At 35.5% G+C, this 14815-nt stretch overlaps 1 protein-coding gene across 1 annotated transcript; it reads right to left on the reverse strand.

Moving 5' to 3' along the window:
- Positions 1-4041: 4041 nt before the first annotated feature.
- On the reverse strand, positions 4042-14811 carry DDX18 (DEAD (Asp-Glu-Ala-Asp) box polypeptide 18; the record flags this gene model as incomplete). Its single annotated transcript, XM_009708518.1, has 13 exons — positions 4042-4184; positions 4810-4987; positions 6352-6408; positions 7128-7241; positions 7980-8132; positions 9131-9292; positions 10159-10298; positions 11852-11966; positions 12052-12251; positions 12371-12471; positions 12935-13070; positions 13607-13750; positions 14751-14811. Coding segments are annotated over 13 exons (1704 nt in total), but the record flags the coding sequence as incomplete, so codon positions are not given.
- Between the last annotated feature and the right edge of the window lie 4 nt (positions 14812-14815).

The raw sequence follows: 14815 nt of genomic DNA on the forward strand, positions 1-14815 counted from the left end.
TTATTGTGGTGGCTAAGGGGAGAAAAAAAAGTAATCTCTTCCCCACGTGGCTGCGCAATAAAGAGATTTGACACAAGCAGCATTATAGTATTTATGACTTTGATGCAAGCCAGCAAATTTTTTTTGAGCATTCCAGTTCAAGAGGCTGGATTCTTATTGTCACGGCTCAACATCTTCTATAAATCTAGAGCAAACAAAAGCATCGGAAACAAGTTGCATGAATTCTCCTGTCAAGCCAAGCAGCTAAAATCCCGAGGAAATCAAGGTACTAGAGCAAAAGTCAAGAGCGGAGACAGATTTTATTCTACATGCAAAGCCAGTTGATTCTAGGCTTCTTTCAGCATTGTTATTTTAGTTTGAAAAAAATAACCAACACCCACCTTTTAAGGGCTAATAACTGGCTCTTTTCTAGTTGTTAGGTTTTTAGATCTCTGTAAAATCCCTTGTAAGTTTTGGGGGGTTGAAGTAACTGGACAACTATCTCCTAAACAGGACAGTGGTAGAACTAAAACCAAGTCAGAGACTTGTGCTGTATCCTGTCAATACCCTGCCTTCCTTTACAGTGGAAGGAATTGGAGACCTCTACTACAATGTTTTGGTTTGTTTTGGGTTCTTTGTTTGTTTTTTTTTAACCACAGTCCATTTCATCCTTCCTGTGAGAGCTTCCCCTAAGCCTCAGATTACTAGCCTAAAAGCAAATTATTAAAGTATCTAAAGCTTTGGTAGCTTAAATTGGGTCATCAACTCATACATGAAACAAAAAGGCTAATTACTGCCAAAAGATAAACATACTTCTTATTTACAGCAGACCTAAGTAGATAATACCTTATCCAGTTCTCAAGTATTCTTGCTCTACACTGTCAATAAACGTGCCCTCTACTTGTGACATTCACCCTGAAAAATTTGATGGCAACACTTCCTGACTAGTCTTGTGCTTGTCTATAACTCGGCAGCGTTATGGCACAGGAAACTCATATCATGACAAGATTTTTCATGATTATGAGCAGTAGCTTGGCAATGGAATTCTCCTTTATGGGCCTGTTCCAAGAACTGTCAAAAAAATCTTCCAGTTCAAGCAGGACAGTTTTGATCACCCCCTTAACTGGTTTAAAGAGTCCAATTTCTTTGTCAAGGTTCTCAGAGAAGGTGGCAATTTCTCAAGGCACACAATATTAGTCCCCAACCTATCAGTCACTGTTACGAGACAAGCCTTGAGTCTGATGGCTGAGGTCTATTAACTGCTCACAAGATTGATAACAGGGTAAGTTGCAAAGGAAACGTTAGATTTCCAATCAGTTTGACAATCTTTTAAACTTCTTGCAATACCATAGTAGAATAGATGCGGCCTGATACACATAGATATTTCATTGGAAACTATTTTTCATTTATGATTCCATAAACAAACAGAAAGGTAACTGCATCTGCACAAGCCAGGAAGCTGAAGCCCCTCTCTTTCAATTCCCACTTAGTCACAGCTCAGGAATTTATCTTCTGTTTAATCAGGAAATTAACAGTGTGAAATAGCAGACTATGTAGTTACTACAGACTGTGCAGCCATTATACATCTATAATGTTTAAGTAAGTGTTAACTTTTTTTTTCTTTAGGATAAGCTAGTATTAGTCTAGAGCAATACCAGCCAGTCTTTTCATCTTCTACATGAGATTATTTCAAAGATTTCTTTGTATTAGGGTATAGAAGAAAATGCAAACCATATATGCGAGGGAGGAGTTGTGCAGAATTGTGCCAAACCCCTGCTTTTCAGTTGTCCTCATATCAGACTTTAGAAATTGACAGTGCCTCAACTCTTTCAAAGAAAAAAATTAGGTGGAGCTGAAGATTGTCTACCTGCTGGGAAAGCAGTCAGCTTTCTGTTCCCAGAATGACAAGGAGAGACAGAAAAAAGCAGCTCTCTGTGAAGCAGATTTTTGCCTACATAGAGAAGTGGCAAGAACTCTGATGCACTTTTAAGCCCAACCAGTTCTGGCTACGCAGCACATGGTCATACATGTGGTCACTGAATGTGCCCATCATCTCAGCTTTTTTCCTGTTCCAAATGAATACTCCACACTACTTCGTTCACACTGCCTGTGTGCACATAACCACGCTCTGATCTTTACAGTGGTTTACTGCAGCTTTGCTTACATCTCTTTCCAAGTAATTCATTTTGCGGTTCATCTAATGAGTCTCTCAGAGTTAATTTCACTATAATGTACATTAATTCCCACACTGTAACTGCATAGCTTGCAGGTGTACGTAGAACCCTTCAACTGTATGATGCTGTAGATCTCAAGAGAGAATTCTTAAAAAGTGCTATTAATAAACAGACATGAGAACTATTTTGACATCTATTATTTATAAATATATAAGAAAACCCAGAATCAAAGATTAGAACTGAATAAGCCAGGCACCATGTACTTAGTATTGCTTACCCATTCAGAGCAGATTTTGCTTTTTCATTGCAACCCTGGAAGCATGGGACGTTAAAATCCCAGTAACAAAATTCATCTACTTAAGTATTTTTGACATATCAGAAATTCTTAATATCTAACAAATGTTAATTAAGAGTCTTGAAAAGTCCATTAGGGCTTCAAGTCAGTTGTTTAACAAAAAAGGTTAAAAAAAGGCAACACTCTCAGTTCTGAATGGTGGAAGCACTAGCAACAGAACGGTCATGCTGTTTTCCCCCCAGAATGATCTGGTTTCTTTAAGGGTGAAAAGAAAGTCTGGCAATGCTTTTCTGCAATACTTCAATGCACATATCATAGTTTTAAACCTGACATGCTACTTCAGAAGACCTAAGGAACATCAGTCCACTTTATATTGCAGTAACTGTGTATGCTTTTGTATTCATAATTTGTTCCAGGTTACATTTTAGATGTAAATTAAAAGCTGTTTTACTGTAATCACATGGGGCCCAGATTTCTGGGTTCTGTGACATTTTAGTCTTTCCCTGCATTGATAGATGTACATTTTTAAAATACTGTTGCCCACCACCATTATAGCCTCATAAGAATAGTTACATACTTCTATAATGGTAGAGATATGAAAATAATAAATGTAATATAGTTACTCTACTTTTGCCCAACTTGTGTATTTTTAGTACTTACTCTCCATGCATTCTGTTTGCAATGTGCATTCTGCCCTCTTCCATTTCAGTCTTTTATATTTCTCCCTCAAAACATCCTTCTAGTATATTTATACGCCTTTTCACTTTTTCACTTACCAAGTCTCTCTACTCCCTCAATCCTGTGCTAGTATCTTTTGACTTTGCCCATCACTATTCTGAAAGGCAATTCACTTTTGTAATTTACAAGATACAACTGCAAAAATTCTCACTGCATCAAGGTTACGGAGCATTTTAAAAAACATTACCTAGGCCAAGTGCTTCAATTTATGTAATCTGCTTTTCTTAATTTTCTTTGCGTATTCATAAGAGAGTACACTAGACATTACCAGATGAATAAATTCAGATTTAAAGAGAACATGAAGGAAAACCAAACATTTCACTAGAATGTTACCATTTTATCACAACATTAAAAGAAACAGTATTAAGCATGTTCCAGATGTGGTATAAGATTTTTTTTTATCTTGGACACCGTACTTGTTATATAGATACCATGACTGAAATTAATCATAAATCATAGTCATTAATCATAATGTTGTATAGTCCAACAATTTTCAGAGGTGTGCATAGAAAAAGAGGTAAATGTAAAGCAAATTCTTCTTTAACACCTAAAAGTATTTTTTCTTTCTTTAATAAAAAAACTCTGTAGTATTGACTTAAGATAATTACATTCAACTGTCTTCTTCCTTACAAAAAGTATGGCAAAATTAGCTGGCCATGTTCTCCCTTTCTATCTTTAGTCTCCCTTCCAAACAGTCTTCCTGAATGGAAAGATAAAAGATGTTCCCAGAAACAAAACCTCTAAAAAAGACCTCTAAAAGTGTGAATAGAGCCGTTTAAATTGGAAATAACTGCCAGATGGTCTTGATCAAGGTAGTCTATTCCAATGCCACAAGCCATTTTAATGAATGTATGATTAACGAGAAAACTGCCGCCTGTCTGATTTCTTGCTAATGTGTTTGAAGATTTTAGCTTTGTGGACATTCTTCGATTTCTGGTAACCAAATCCCCCACCTCCACCTCTTTTCTGTAGTCGTCTGCCATGGTTGCTGTTCACATCTGGAATTTTATTGGTTAAAGAACTTAAAAAGGAATAATTTGAAATGTTGCTTTTTAGGTATTGTAAGGATTATTAATGTTAGAAAAAAATAGCAGCATTATACAAAAAGTTGACTTGCATAACTACAGACAAAATTAGAACTTGGTGCCTGTGGTCCTAAATAATGCTTTTATTCCTCCAGTTGTCCAACCAAGTTGGCCAAAGTACTACTGCTTCAAATTCCATCCACTGGCAGGTTTGACAGTGATCTACATACAGTCTTCTATTTCAGTATTCCATGATTATTAAACTTAAGCATGTACCTTTCAATTAAAATAATTCTGCATGGAGAACAGTACTCTAGAACACATATGCATGTATGCATTCCAGTATCGGCTACTTCACAGCAACTGAAGCACACATAGCACGTACATGCACTAAAACATAGATGTTTGTAGGTAATTTTTGCAGTTTTAATATTTGCTATTTAACATCTTCTTTGATAAACTATTGTTGAAGCACGATGCATTTATGTGATTAATAGCAAAAAAGAAAATATCAGAAGTAGCACAGGAACTTCAGTAAGTTGCATTTAACATTTATAACGCAGAAATTCAGCTTTGAAACACTGCAGTAAAAGGATACTGAGGTCAACAAACGGAGGAACTTTAAAACCAAATGAAAGGCTGACTTTGGGAAGATCCAAATTATTGACGTCATAGATCTGCTTCAGAGAATGGGAGTCATAAGCTCTAATGTAAGCTTTGTATGCTTCCTGGGCTGACTTGTGAAGGAAGTAGTTCTTCTCAATCAGTTTTTCCAGCTGGTGAGGGGGGGGGGCAAAAAAAACCCCAAAACAAGAGACATATCCAATTACAACTGTAACAAGTGTATAAATTATATTCTAGCAGATTAATTACTGCAAGAGTTGCAGTGACATTCACTATTCACTTCAGCAAAATTGCCCTTTGACAGTAAAGTGCACATATGTGTATCAGAGTGCTTTTATAAATAAATAGAGGGACAAAAAAGCCTGAAGCTGAATTACAGTACATAGCCTCAGAAATATGCAAATTGACAGAAATATTAAATTGGGTTATCCCAAACAAGTTAATCAAGGAGTCTACAACTACAGCCACACCATGAAACTGTGTATTGAGAATTAATGGAGAACAACAGTATACTTTTAACTCAGACATCTAAACTGTACAATTCCATCTAATTCTACATGTAGTATATCTATTACGGTGCAAATGCATTCTAAAGTAAAAAGTATTAATTCTAAGACAAAAATGCAGATGCAGTAGACTGAGACATTTTATTTGTTGTGGACTAAGTTCCCAATACTCTTGAGATCCAAGCGTCTCATTTTTGTTTAACGTACATTAATTCAGCATATTAAAAATAAGTTACATTAGACATCATTACTTCCTAATTATTCTTAACTAGGAACCTCTTTCTGTAAGGAGTGTCTTCACTGCTTCCTGTACTTGCTATTTCAAATTCAAGTTACTGCAAAGAAGCTTTACAGAGCTGTTATCACAAGAATGATTCACAGAACTAAACAACAATAGAAATTCACATGTACAGACTATCTATGCTATTGTATTCAACTTTGGGCTCCATGGCTATTTTTGTAGCACTGGAGCACAAAACAGGTTTGTCTGATGCTGGGCTGCATTAACATCAGCTAGTTAAAAATATACCTGGATTATATACTAACATTTCTAAGTGTTGGTACTGGATCTCTTTCTGCACACCGAAGTCTGAGTAAATCGTCTTATAAGACATATGTTACTCACAATTAATGTGAGCATACGTAACTATTCAATAAAAGCTATCGAAACCCTGTTTGCTATGCCAGACAAGAACACTCTGTTCAAAAGTTGAACGCAGGTTTACATCACTGCGGTTTTGCAATGCAATGTGAAAAAACAATTCTTACAAGTGAATTCATACCGTATATTGATGACACTTTAGTACTAGATACTAGAATTCATCTTTAATTCCTAAACATTTTATCACTTTACTGTCATCAAGGGACAACATGGCAGGAGGATTTGCTGCATAGTACTCATCTACAGGAACTTTTCCAAACAAGCATACGTTTTTTTAAACTGCAGTTATTATAGACTAACATTCTCCATGTAAATTATTATACAGATATTCAAAGAAGTCATTTCATACCTGAGACTGGATGTCTGAAATTTTTGACCATGAAAATTCAAATTCACTTAGTGGTACCTTAAAAGAAAGAAAATACCAAAATTACTTATACTGTGTAAATAGTGAATATGTAAGACCTAAGACAAATAGAAAAAGACCTACTAGATAACAGAAGATGTTTTTTTAATATCACAGCTGTATCTGTAAGGTGCCTTTACATCAATATGCCAAGTACTATCACTTCCTTTAAGCTAGAATAAAAAAGATGCCCAGTATGACACTTTTACTGCTTTAGCTTTTGCTTTATAAGCTATACCACTTTAGTTGCAAGTGGCAAAACTCTGTAGTGTAAACAAGCCCATAAGGAGAACAACCAAGAACCATGTGCAGTTCGGTCATATCAAAATGATTACATTTAGAAGGCTGCTACACTTCTTTTGGAATTAAACAAAATCCAATTGACTCTTTGAATAGAAAAAACAAAAACTGCACAAGCAACATCTGGGTTTTGATTTCCTCTGAATGGCCAAACTCCCAGTATCCTTCCACAGAAAAGTCACAGGAAATTTATTCATTTCTTAGAACACAAGTTGCACAGTGGTAAAGCAACTACAAATACACTTAGTATTTACCTTTGTGCTGCTGACTTCAAAGTCAAGGTTCAGTTAAATATTTTCTAAGCAACAGAATGTTTTTTGCTTAAAAAGTTTAAATGTTTGATTAATCATCACAGTTTTTGCCTTTAAAAACCTGTTGCACAGTAGAAAAAAAAATAATAAATCCAGATGTAAGTTTACCCTGGCTTGTTTTAGGTAACGAAGAAAGCCCAGTTCTTCTGGTCGTAAAATGAGCAGAGCGTGTCCTCTACCATTTATGCCTCTGGCAGTTCTACCAACACGATGAATGTATTCCTTTTGGAAAGAATAACAGACAGCAAGTCCAATCAGTCTTTCAAACATGTAATAAAACAGCTTCCCCCCCCCCCCCCCCCAAAATTTAACATTAATATAGTGTAATGCATCATCCGTTATTTTTTAAGACTTTTTCTTAGCACTGACACATGGATGAGGGAAACCACGTGCTGAAGATGCAAAGCACAATTAGGCTGAGACAGAACCCCGGACTAAAAGTATTTTGCCTTTTACTGAAGGAAAAAAAAAAAAAATTTGGTCTGCTGTAACTGAAACCTAAACTTTGCTTTTGGTATATTTGCTGTGTATATTTGTCAAAACTTCAGAGTTTTTTGAGTTCCATTCGTTTACATGGACATTTACTCAAATAAGAATACTGACTTCTAAATTATGATCAAATTTCCACTGAAAAAGCTGTTAGGAGACTCAGGGATGCATATATAAACTCATACTCCTCCTGAGAAATGTTTTGTTGTTTAGCTGATTAGATTTTAAACTAATTTAACAGCACAAAGAATAATGTTTTAAAGGCAACTTTTAAAAAGTTAACGAAGGTGTCAGCTGGGTGCAGCATTTCCTAGGAGCTGGTTAAAGGAAGTAGAAGAAATTAGGAGCTAGATATGAGCATGGCTGAATCCTGATCTCTCTCAAGCAGCAGTTTTCAGCTTTTTTCTGCAACTATGTTTGTAGCTAGGATTTGATTTGTTGCTGTGAAGTTTCTCTACTTCCTTAACTTACTTTTGGATCATCTGGAGGGTCATACTGGACAATCCAGTCAACTTCAGGAATATCCAGTCCTCTGGCAGCTACATCAGTGCACAACAGTATTCCAGATTCTGCATTACAGAACTGGAAAAATGTTGTAGTACGTTTGGTTTGTTTCTGCTTGCCCTGAAAGGAAACAAACACATTAAGGATGAAATATCAACTAAAAAAACCCCAAACTAAAAACCTGCCAACTTGTAAGCTTAAATCTAATTTCCCATTTCACATATTAAATCACTGCCAAAAATATAAAATAATTTGGGGCATCTTTCCATATCATGGACTTGTACAGACCAAGCAGGACCATTCTGCAGTAAAGAAACAATGCTACCACAGCCAACAGCACAGGGCTACATGAAGTGGTATCTCTCAGAGGTTACATTGTATCTTCTAAAGCATTAAAAATTTCGTTGTATAAGTGTTCTTTTCAGGAGGGCTGCATATAGGCCTGAAGTTCAGAAAAAGCACATTTGCAACTCTAGCAGTATGTTAGATAGATTACAGGTTAAAAAAACAAAACACACACCATACTTGTAACAGTTCTATCAAAGTATAGCGAAAAAAAAAACCCCAAAGAACAAAATAGAAAAGGACATTTGTGGTCAGTTATAACTGTTTCATAAACTTTCAGTGAATTCTTTCTCCTAAATTATACATTTTGTGGTTTTGACAAAAAAAATTTAAAATACTCATCTAAGGGGTAAGAATTGGCATAGTAAAACCAAACATCACCCTGGCCTTAGAAAAAGCACCCAACACTTCAAGGATCAGTGTTTGGATTCCTCTGACAATAGCTTTGCTCCACAAATTGAGTTTTAGTGCTTGTGCAAGGCAACTCCTTGGAAGAAAACACAAAGCATTCTACAAACAAGAGCATAAATTAATATCAGCATTCAGCCCTGTTTTGTAAAATAGCTAGATTAACAATATTGAAGTGTTGTTATTACATAGTCTTTGCTTTATCTCCTTCCTCTACAGACTAATCAAGATCATCATCAGTTTTGTGAGCAGGGTGTCTGTTTGTTAGAAACTGGACTGAAATAAACAACGCAAAGGTAAGGTCAGTAAAAACTTACAGGTACTATCAAATTAATTAAAAATAAATTAATGAATAAAATACTTACATGAATGGCCAAAACAGGCAGATCAATATAGTTGAGTAATTCATAGTGGTACTTCACTGACATACATGAAGAAAAAAATACCATTAGTTTCTTCTTCCGATTCTTCTTGAGGAATGTGAAGAGCAAAAGGAATCTTTTTTCAGATGGACACACTACATACCCCTGGAAAATTTTTAAATATTGTTAAATAAAGTAGTACAGAACAAACTTTTGCTTCAGCAATACAATTACATCAAGGAAGTGTTATGTTGTGAAACAAATACGCCAAATAGTTATTTTTTCCAGCTGTATTGGGCCAAACCATCTGATTTATTGTCTGTCCCTCACCTTGGTATATGAAACTAAAGATGATGAACTTGTCAAGAAACTTACTGTACTAACTTGAAATATGAAGAAGTAATTTTTAATTGATTCTCCAAACTAATGTAAGTTCAGTGAAAAGCAGTTAGCTTATGTAATAAAAATACATTTCAAGAACTTTGAATTACTGACATTAGGCATGAAAAAAATGACATAGGGTTCTTAACTTTTTTATGATTTCAAGAATTTTATTTTACCCAATTCTTGCTACTAGTTTACTCTTTTAAGGTAATACATAGCTACTGGTAATTTTGTAACAGTCATCATGTCAACTGCACAAACGCAAGAAACTGCTGTGCAACTCCATTTAGCTATTATCTGAAGCAGCAACAATGAAATATATCTGAAGTATGTATCTATCTCTCTCTAGTCAGTAACGTGGAAAATACAGTTAGAAAGACAACTGGAACTTAGATATGTAATATAGATAGGAATAGTAATATAGTTAGTTACACTTGTCTATTTCATGAGGTTTTCTATCATCTATCCTGCATTGACTAGATGCATATAACTTACTATAGTTAGCAGACTGAATAAAGCCCTTTAGGCAACTGATAGTTTTTGCCCATTAGGATGGTAAACACCCTTTAAGACAGTGTTTGTACAACCTAGTTAAAAACACATATGATTTGGTATGTTCACAGACCTTTTAATAACATTTGTTTTACCTGTTCAAGACCATCTACTGTTGCTGTCTCCTTGTTATCATCAACCCCAACGTATAGTGGCTCTTTCTTCAGAGATATCTTTGCCAGATCTTCAACCTTTCTGGTTTGTGTAGCAGAAAAAAGCATTGTCTGTCTGCGCTCTGAAAAAATATTTTGAGACAGCCTCATTTTTTAAAGGAGAATTCAAATAACAAGTCCATAAAATCTCTAGCTGCAAACTTCTCTGAGCAAGTCGTCTACTTTTTTCAATTAAATTCTAGTTCAAACATACTGCTACTGACAAAGATAAGTGTAGTTGTATTATGGATTGTACAGGATGTTTACTTAGGCTGCCTCCACCCCCAAAATCCTAACAGCTATCAAAACACAGTATTCTTTCTCTCTGGGAAAATGTTAATAATCATTTGCACACCAATTTAGACACAAAACAATGATTTAAATAGAGACCAACCTTGTAATTCTAACTATAAATTGATTTCATTCCCATGAATATTAAAATAGTTTTGCTTTAAAAAAAAAATTCATGCTAGAGATTGTGGAAGAAAAAATTTACCAAACTACAGTGCTTTGTTACTGTTTGTTGTGCAAATTCAGTCTAGAACATACACATTTGTGCATGCTATTTAGTCACATGGCAGTACGTCTCTACTGAGCCTCAGTGACTTCAATGGTCTTGGAGCAGGTGTAGGAAATCTCCTGCCTGCCTGTAATCTCTCAGCTCAAATATATATCCTGATCCTGTAACATTTTCTTGTTACATGAGTACACGGAAAATGCAGACCTAGTCTGTTCCACTTCACAACTGCAAGAACAGTAGCAATTGTTCTTGCTGAACAACCGGTACCATTTTTTTCTTCTTATTTTGAAGTGTCTGTTTTAAAATATAATTTGCTTCCTAATGTGACGAAAACAAATTAAACTCATGCAAAGTAAAAACTTCTTTACCTATTATTTTCCATTTCAGAAAGAACTTGTCATTTTTGCACTCTTCCTTTCCTTTCCATTTTTAGCACTGTTCATTAACATTCTTCACAGGATGTTATTTTTAAAATTTATACATCTGCATCTTAAACATGCAGATCTGAATTTTAATATTTAAGATGTGGAACCTCAATGTATTTATCACTGATTTTTTTTATGTACTACTTCCATGTTTTTTTTTTTTCCTGCATTTTGAAAGTTAAAGGGAGAGTCTTGTTGACTCTGAGAATGTGTTTAATACATCAGTTACAAGGAATAACTAAATGAAAAATTAGGAAAAGAAAATTTTAAGGTAAATACTTAAACTTCCTTACGATACTGTTCTTGGAGGTATGAAGAAAATTCAAACTGCAAGTCAGAAGAGCTATTTCCTGATATTTAAGCCTCATTAGGAAATAATGAATTGTAGGAAATAAACGGGCAGAGGAAGATGAATGAGAGAACGTAGACATTAAACTAAAAGGATCTTATATGAACAGAATTATATCCCTAAAGTGCATATGAAAACTCTGTCTTTCAGATAAATGATGTTAAATAAAGCAATATATACTAGCTATCAGAAAAAAAGGACAGAGTAAGACAATCACTCTGAAGTGCATTTACAGAACTATAAAAATGAATGACTTCTCTTATAGTAATTGAGTCATAAAGAAGACATAATGTTAGTCAAATGATACCCAGGAAAGACAGATTTTTTTTTTTTTTTTCTTACTTGGTAGAAGCTTTATGATCTGTTTCATTTCTTCTTCAAATCCAACCTCCAAAATACGATCCGCCTCATCAATTACCAAACACTGCAAGTTCTTATACATGAAACCTGGAGTGTTCTAGAAAATTAACAAATTCAGTTAAACAAGATAGGAGTTTTACCATGTTTTAGTAATGCAAACTAGACATCAATATTTTATCTACCTGCATATGATCCAGCAGTCTTCCTGGTGTTGCTACAATTATGTTGATTCCATTTCCAAGTTTCTGTGCTTCTGCTGATCTGTTACTGCCCCCCATTATCAGACCATAGGTGTGAACATGATGATTCATAAGTTCTTTAAGAACTCCGTAGGTTTGCATAGCAAGCTCTCGAGTAGGAGAAAGAATAATAACACCCGTTCCTAAAAAAAAATACATCAATCAGATGAGAACAAGCTACAGTTTGTCCAATCCCCCTCCTAGCCACATCCCTAAATGGCTGCGCCACAGTAAAATTCAGCTGTGAAATGAAGACCCTTACCATTTCTAGGCATGAATTTTAGCTTGTAGATGAGCTCTACTGCAGGAATAAGAAACGCAAGTGTTTTGCCACTGCCTGTTTTTGCAGCTGCTAATATGTCCCTGTATGTAGCAAAGTCAGAAAAAGAAACATTTAGTTGATCGTACAGAGAAAAGAACAATCCTATTTTGAACAATGTTCGCCATGTAAAAACATAACATGGCTTAAAGAAAACCAGTAGAGTTAGTATCAAGAGCTTGGTGGCAGATGCAGTCCACAGCAGTTGGTTGCCGTGTCTCTAGTGACAGCGTGAGATGGTGTCTTTGAGACATACCAACAAGACACACTTCCTTGCTTTCAAAGCCAAATGCAAAGCAGTTTCCATGAGCTTATCCTAAGTATTCGTTCACATGCAACACAGATATACTTTGTTCACTTACATTAATGTCAGTAAACAAAATACATAAAAACATATTTAAAAAACCACATTTATCTGCAGAAAGTCACATTTCATATATTTAGCTTGCTAGCAAAATTTACACAACGTTTGGGGTAATATAGTGATTAAAAAACCATATTTCTTACCTGCCTTCCAGAAGCGGCTTAATACTTTTATGCTGAATTTCAGTCATGTGTGTAAATCCCATGTCATTTATGCCCTTCAGTGTATTCTCACTGACAAGACCAGCCAGGGAAGTAAAAGAATTATCTTCAAAAGCACCTGAAATGAGAGGAGGGGAAATAAAAAAAATATTCAAACCTATTTCTTCAATTCTATCTGTCCCCTGAGATTACCCAGCTAAAACTGACCTAGATGAAGAAAAAAATCAAAGCAAAGGACTTTTTCTTATTCCTTTCTACTATAAAATCTGAAGACATTGACAAAGTACTAATGTGTTCCTCAGACTACCACACCGAGCTGTTAAAAATGAACATGAATGCACTGCTTCTCCTGCCAAATTTACTAGTCATACACCTCCATCTTGCTCTTCATTGACTTTTTCCTCTACAGTTAAACATGTGTGTAGTTACGTTTTAAAACAGATTTTCACTGTAATTTTAAGACTAATAGGAGTGTGTATATAACGCAAATTTCAAAGAACAGTAACTGAGTAACAGTTGTGCAGTTGCTAGTGTCATGTCACCTATATTCAAGCACCTGACTTATAAAGCTAATCTGAAAACTGCAACTTGCTCTGGAAGAAAGTGTTAGACCTTGGCTTTTTGCACATGCATGAAAAAGAGAACACAAGATACCTGTTACACCTAGTGGTAAACTGGGCACTTCATCCTCCTCCCCCTCTTCCTCTTCCACTTCTTTCTCTCCAGAATCCTGCTTATCTTCATCTTCTGCCTTCACAGATTCACCTTCTTCAGTTTTTGCCTTTTTAGTTTCTGTATCTAGAGCATTATTTTAGAGAAGACGAGTCAGTTAGAGATACGAAGGACATGTTCATCATTAAAAGTTGTTCCACAGAGTGAATTTCTTCAGTCTGTAAACCATGTACAAATGTCATGCTTTTTTCATGCAGTGGGAGCAGGGCAGGAGAAGGGGAGGCAAGGTTTCTGTGGAACTTTCTGAAGCAGAGATCAAAAAATTCCCAAGTTCCTTCCACACAATCCACTTTGCATAGTAAAACAATGAAACTTAACGCATATTATATGACATTCTCTGTGGAAACAAGAGAAATGATCCTTAAACAAGTTACAAAATTCCTTTCTCTCTGTAATGCAGACATCAAGTTTCCAACACAGTTTGTGCTCAAGACACGTGAAATGTACTCTCTCTGCTCTAAGGACTTGAATCCTCAGAGCATGAAAGCACCTCTTTATTTGCATAACCACGACAAATGTCACAAAGATCAAATACCTAAGGGATAGAAGCTTCAAATACATATATGCATCTATACACATATAGGTATAAAAATATATACAAATCTAGCAATATTTGCAGGATGCAATTTTTTGGGGTAGTTTTCCAGTATACTTTGGTGTCATAATATACAGATGTTGCCGAAGGCTGGATGCGTTACTAAAAAGACATACTGGCTGCACATATAAGCACCTGTCAAAGCTCTACTGTGAAAGACAGTACATATTTTTGCATAATAAACAAGCCAAACATCCAAAATTAATGTAACAAAGCAGGATCCTATGCAACAATTAAATTCATTGCTACCGATTTAGTAAGTGTTAGTTTAAATGTTACAGTTGGCATAAAACACGTAATACTGAAGACCTCCAGGGCTTTAAAACGTACACCAGACCAACACACGGTACTTCTCACAGTGCGGCCGACAAATCCTTTCCGACTGGGCGGAAACCCAAAGTATGCGCTTTTTGGGCTCTCCAAGAATAACTCAGCCCTGAAAGACAAGTTGTCCGTGTTAAGATAACGTACCATCTTCCGCATTAGCTGCCACTTTCCTCTTTTTCTTCTTCCTTTTCTTCTCCCCGCCGCGGGGC

Source organism: Cariama cristata, unplaced genomic scaffold (assembly GCF_000690535.1).
Source record: "Cariama cristata isolate BGI_N322 unplaced genomic scaffold, ASM69053v1 scaffold39670, whole genome shotgun sequence".
NCBI classification, from domain to species: Eukaryota; Metazoa; Chordata; class Aves; order Cariamiformes; family Cariamidae; genus Cariama; species Cariama cristata.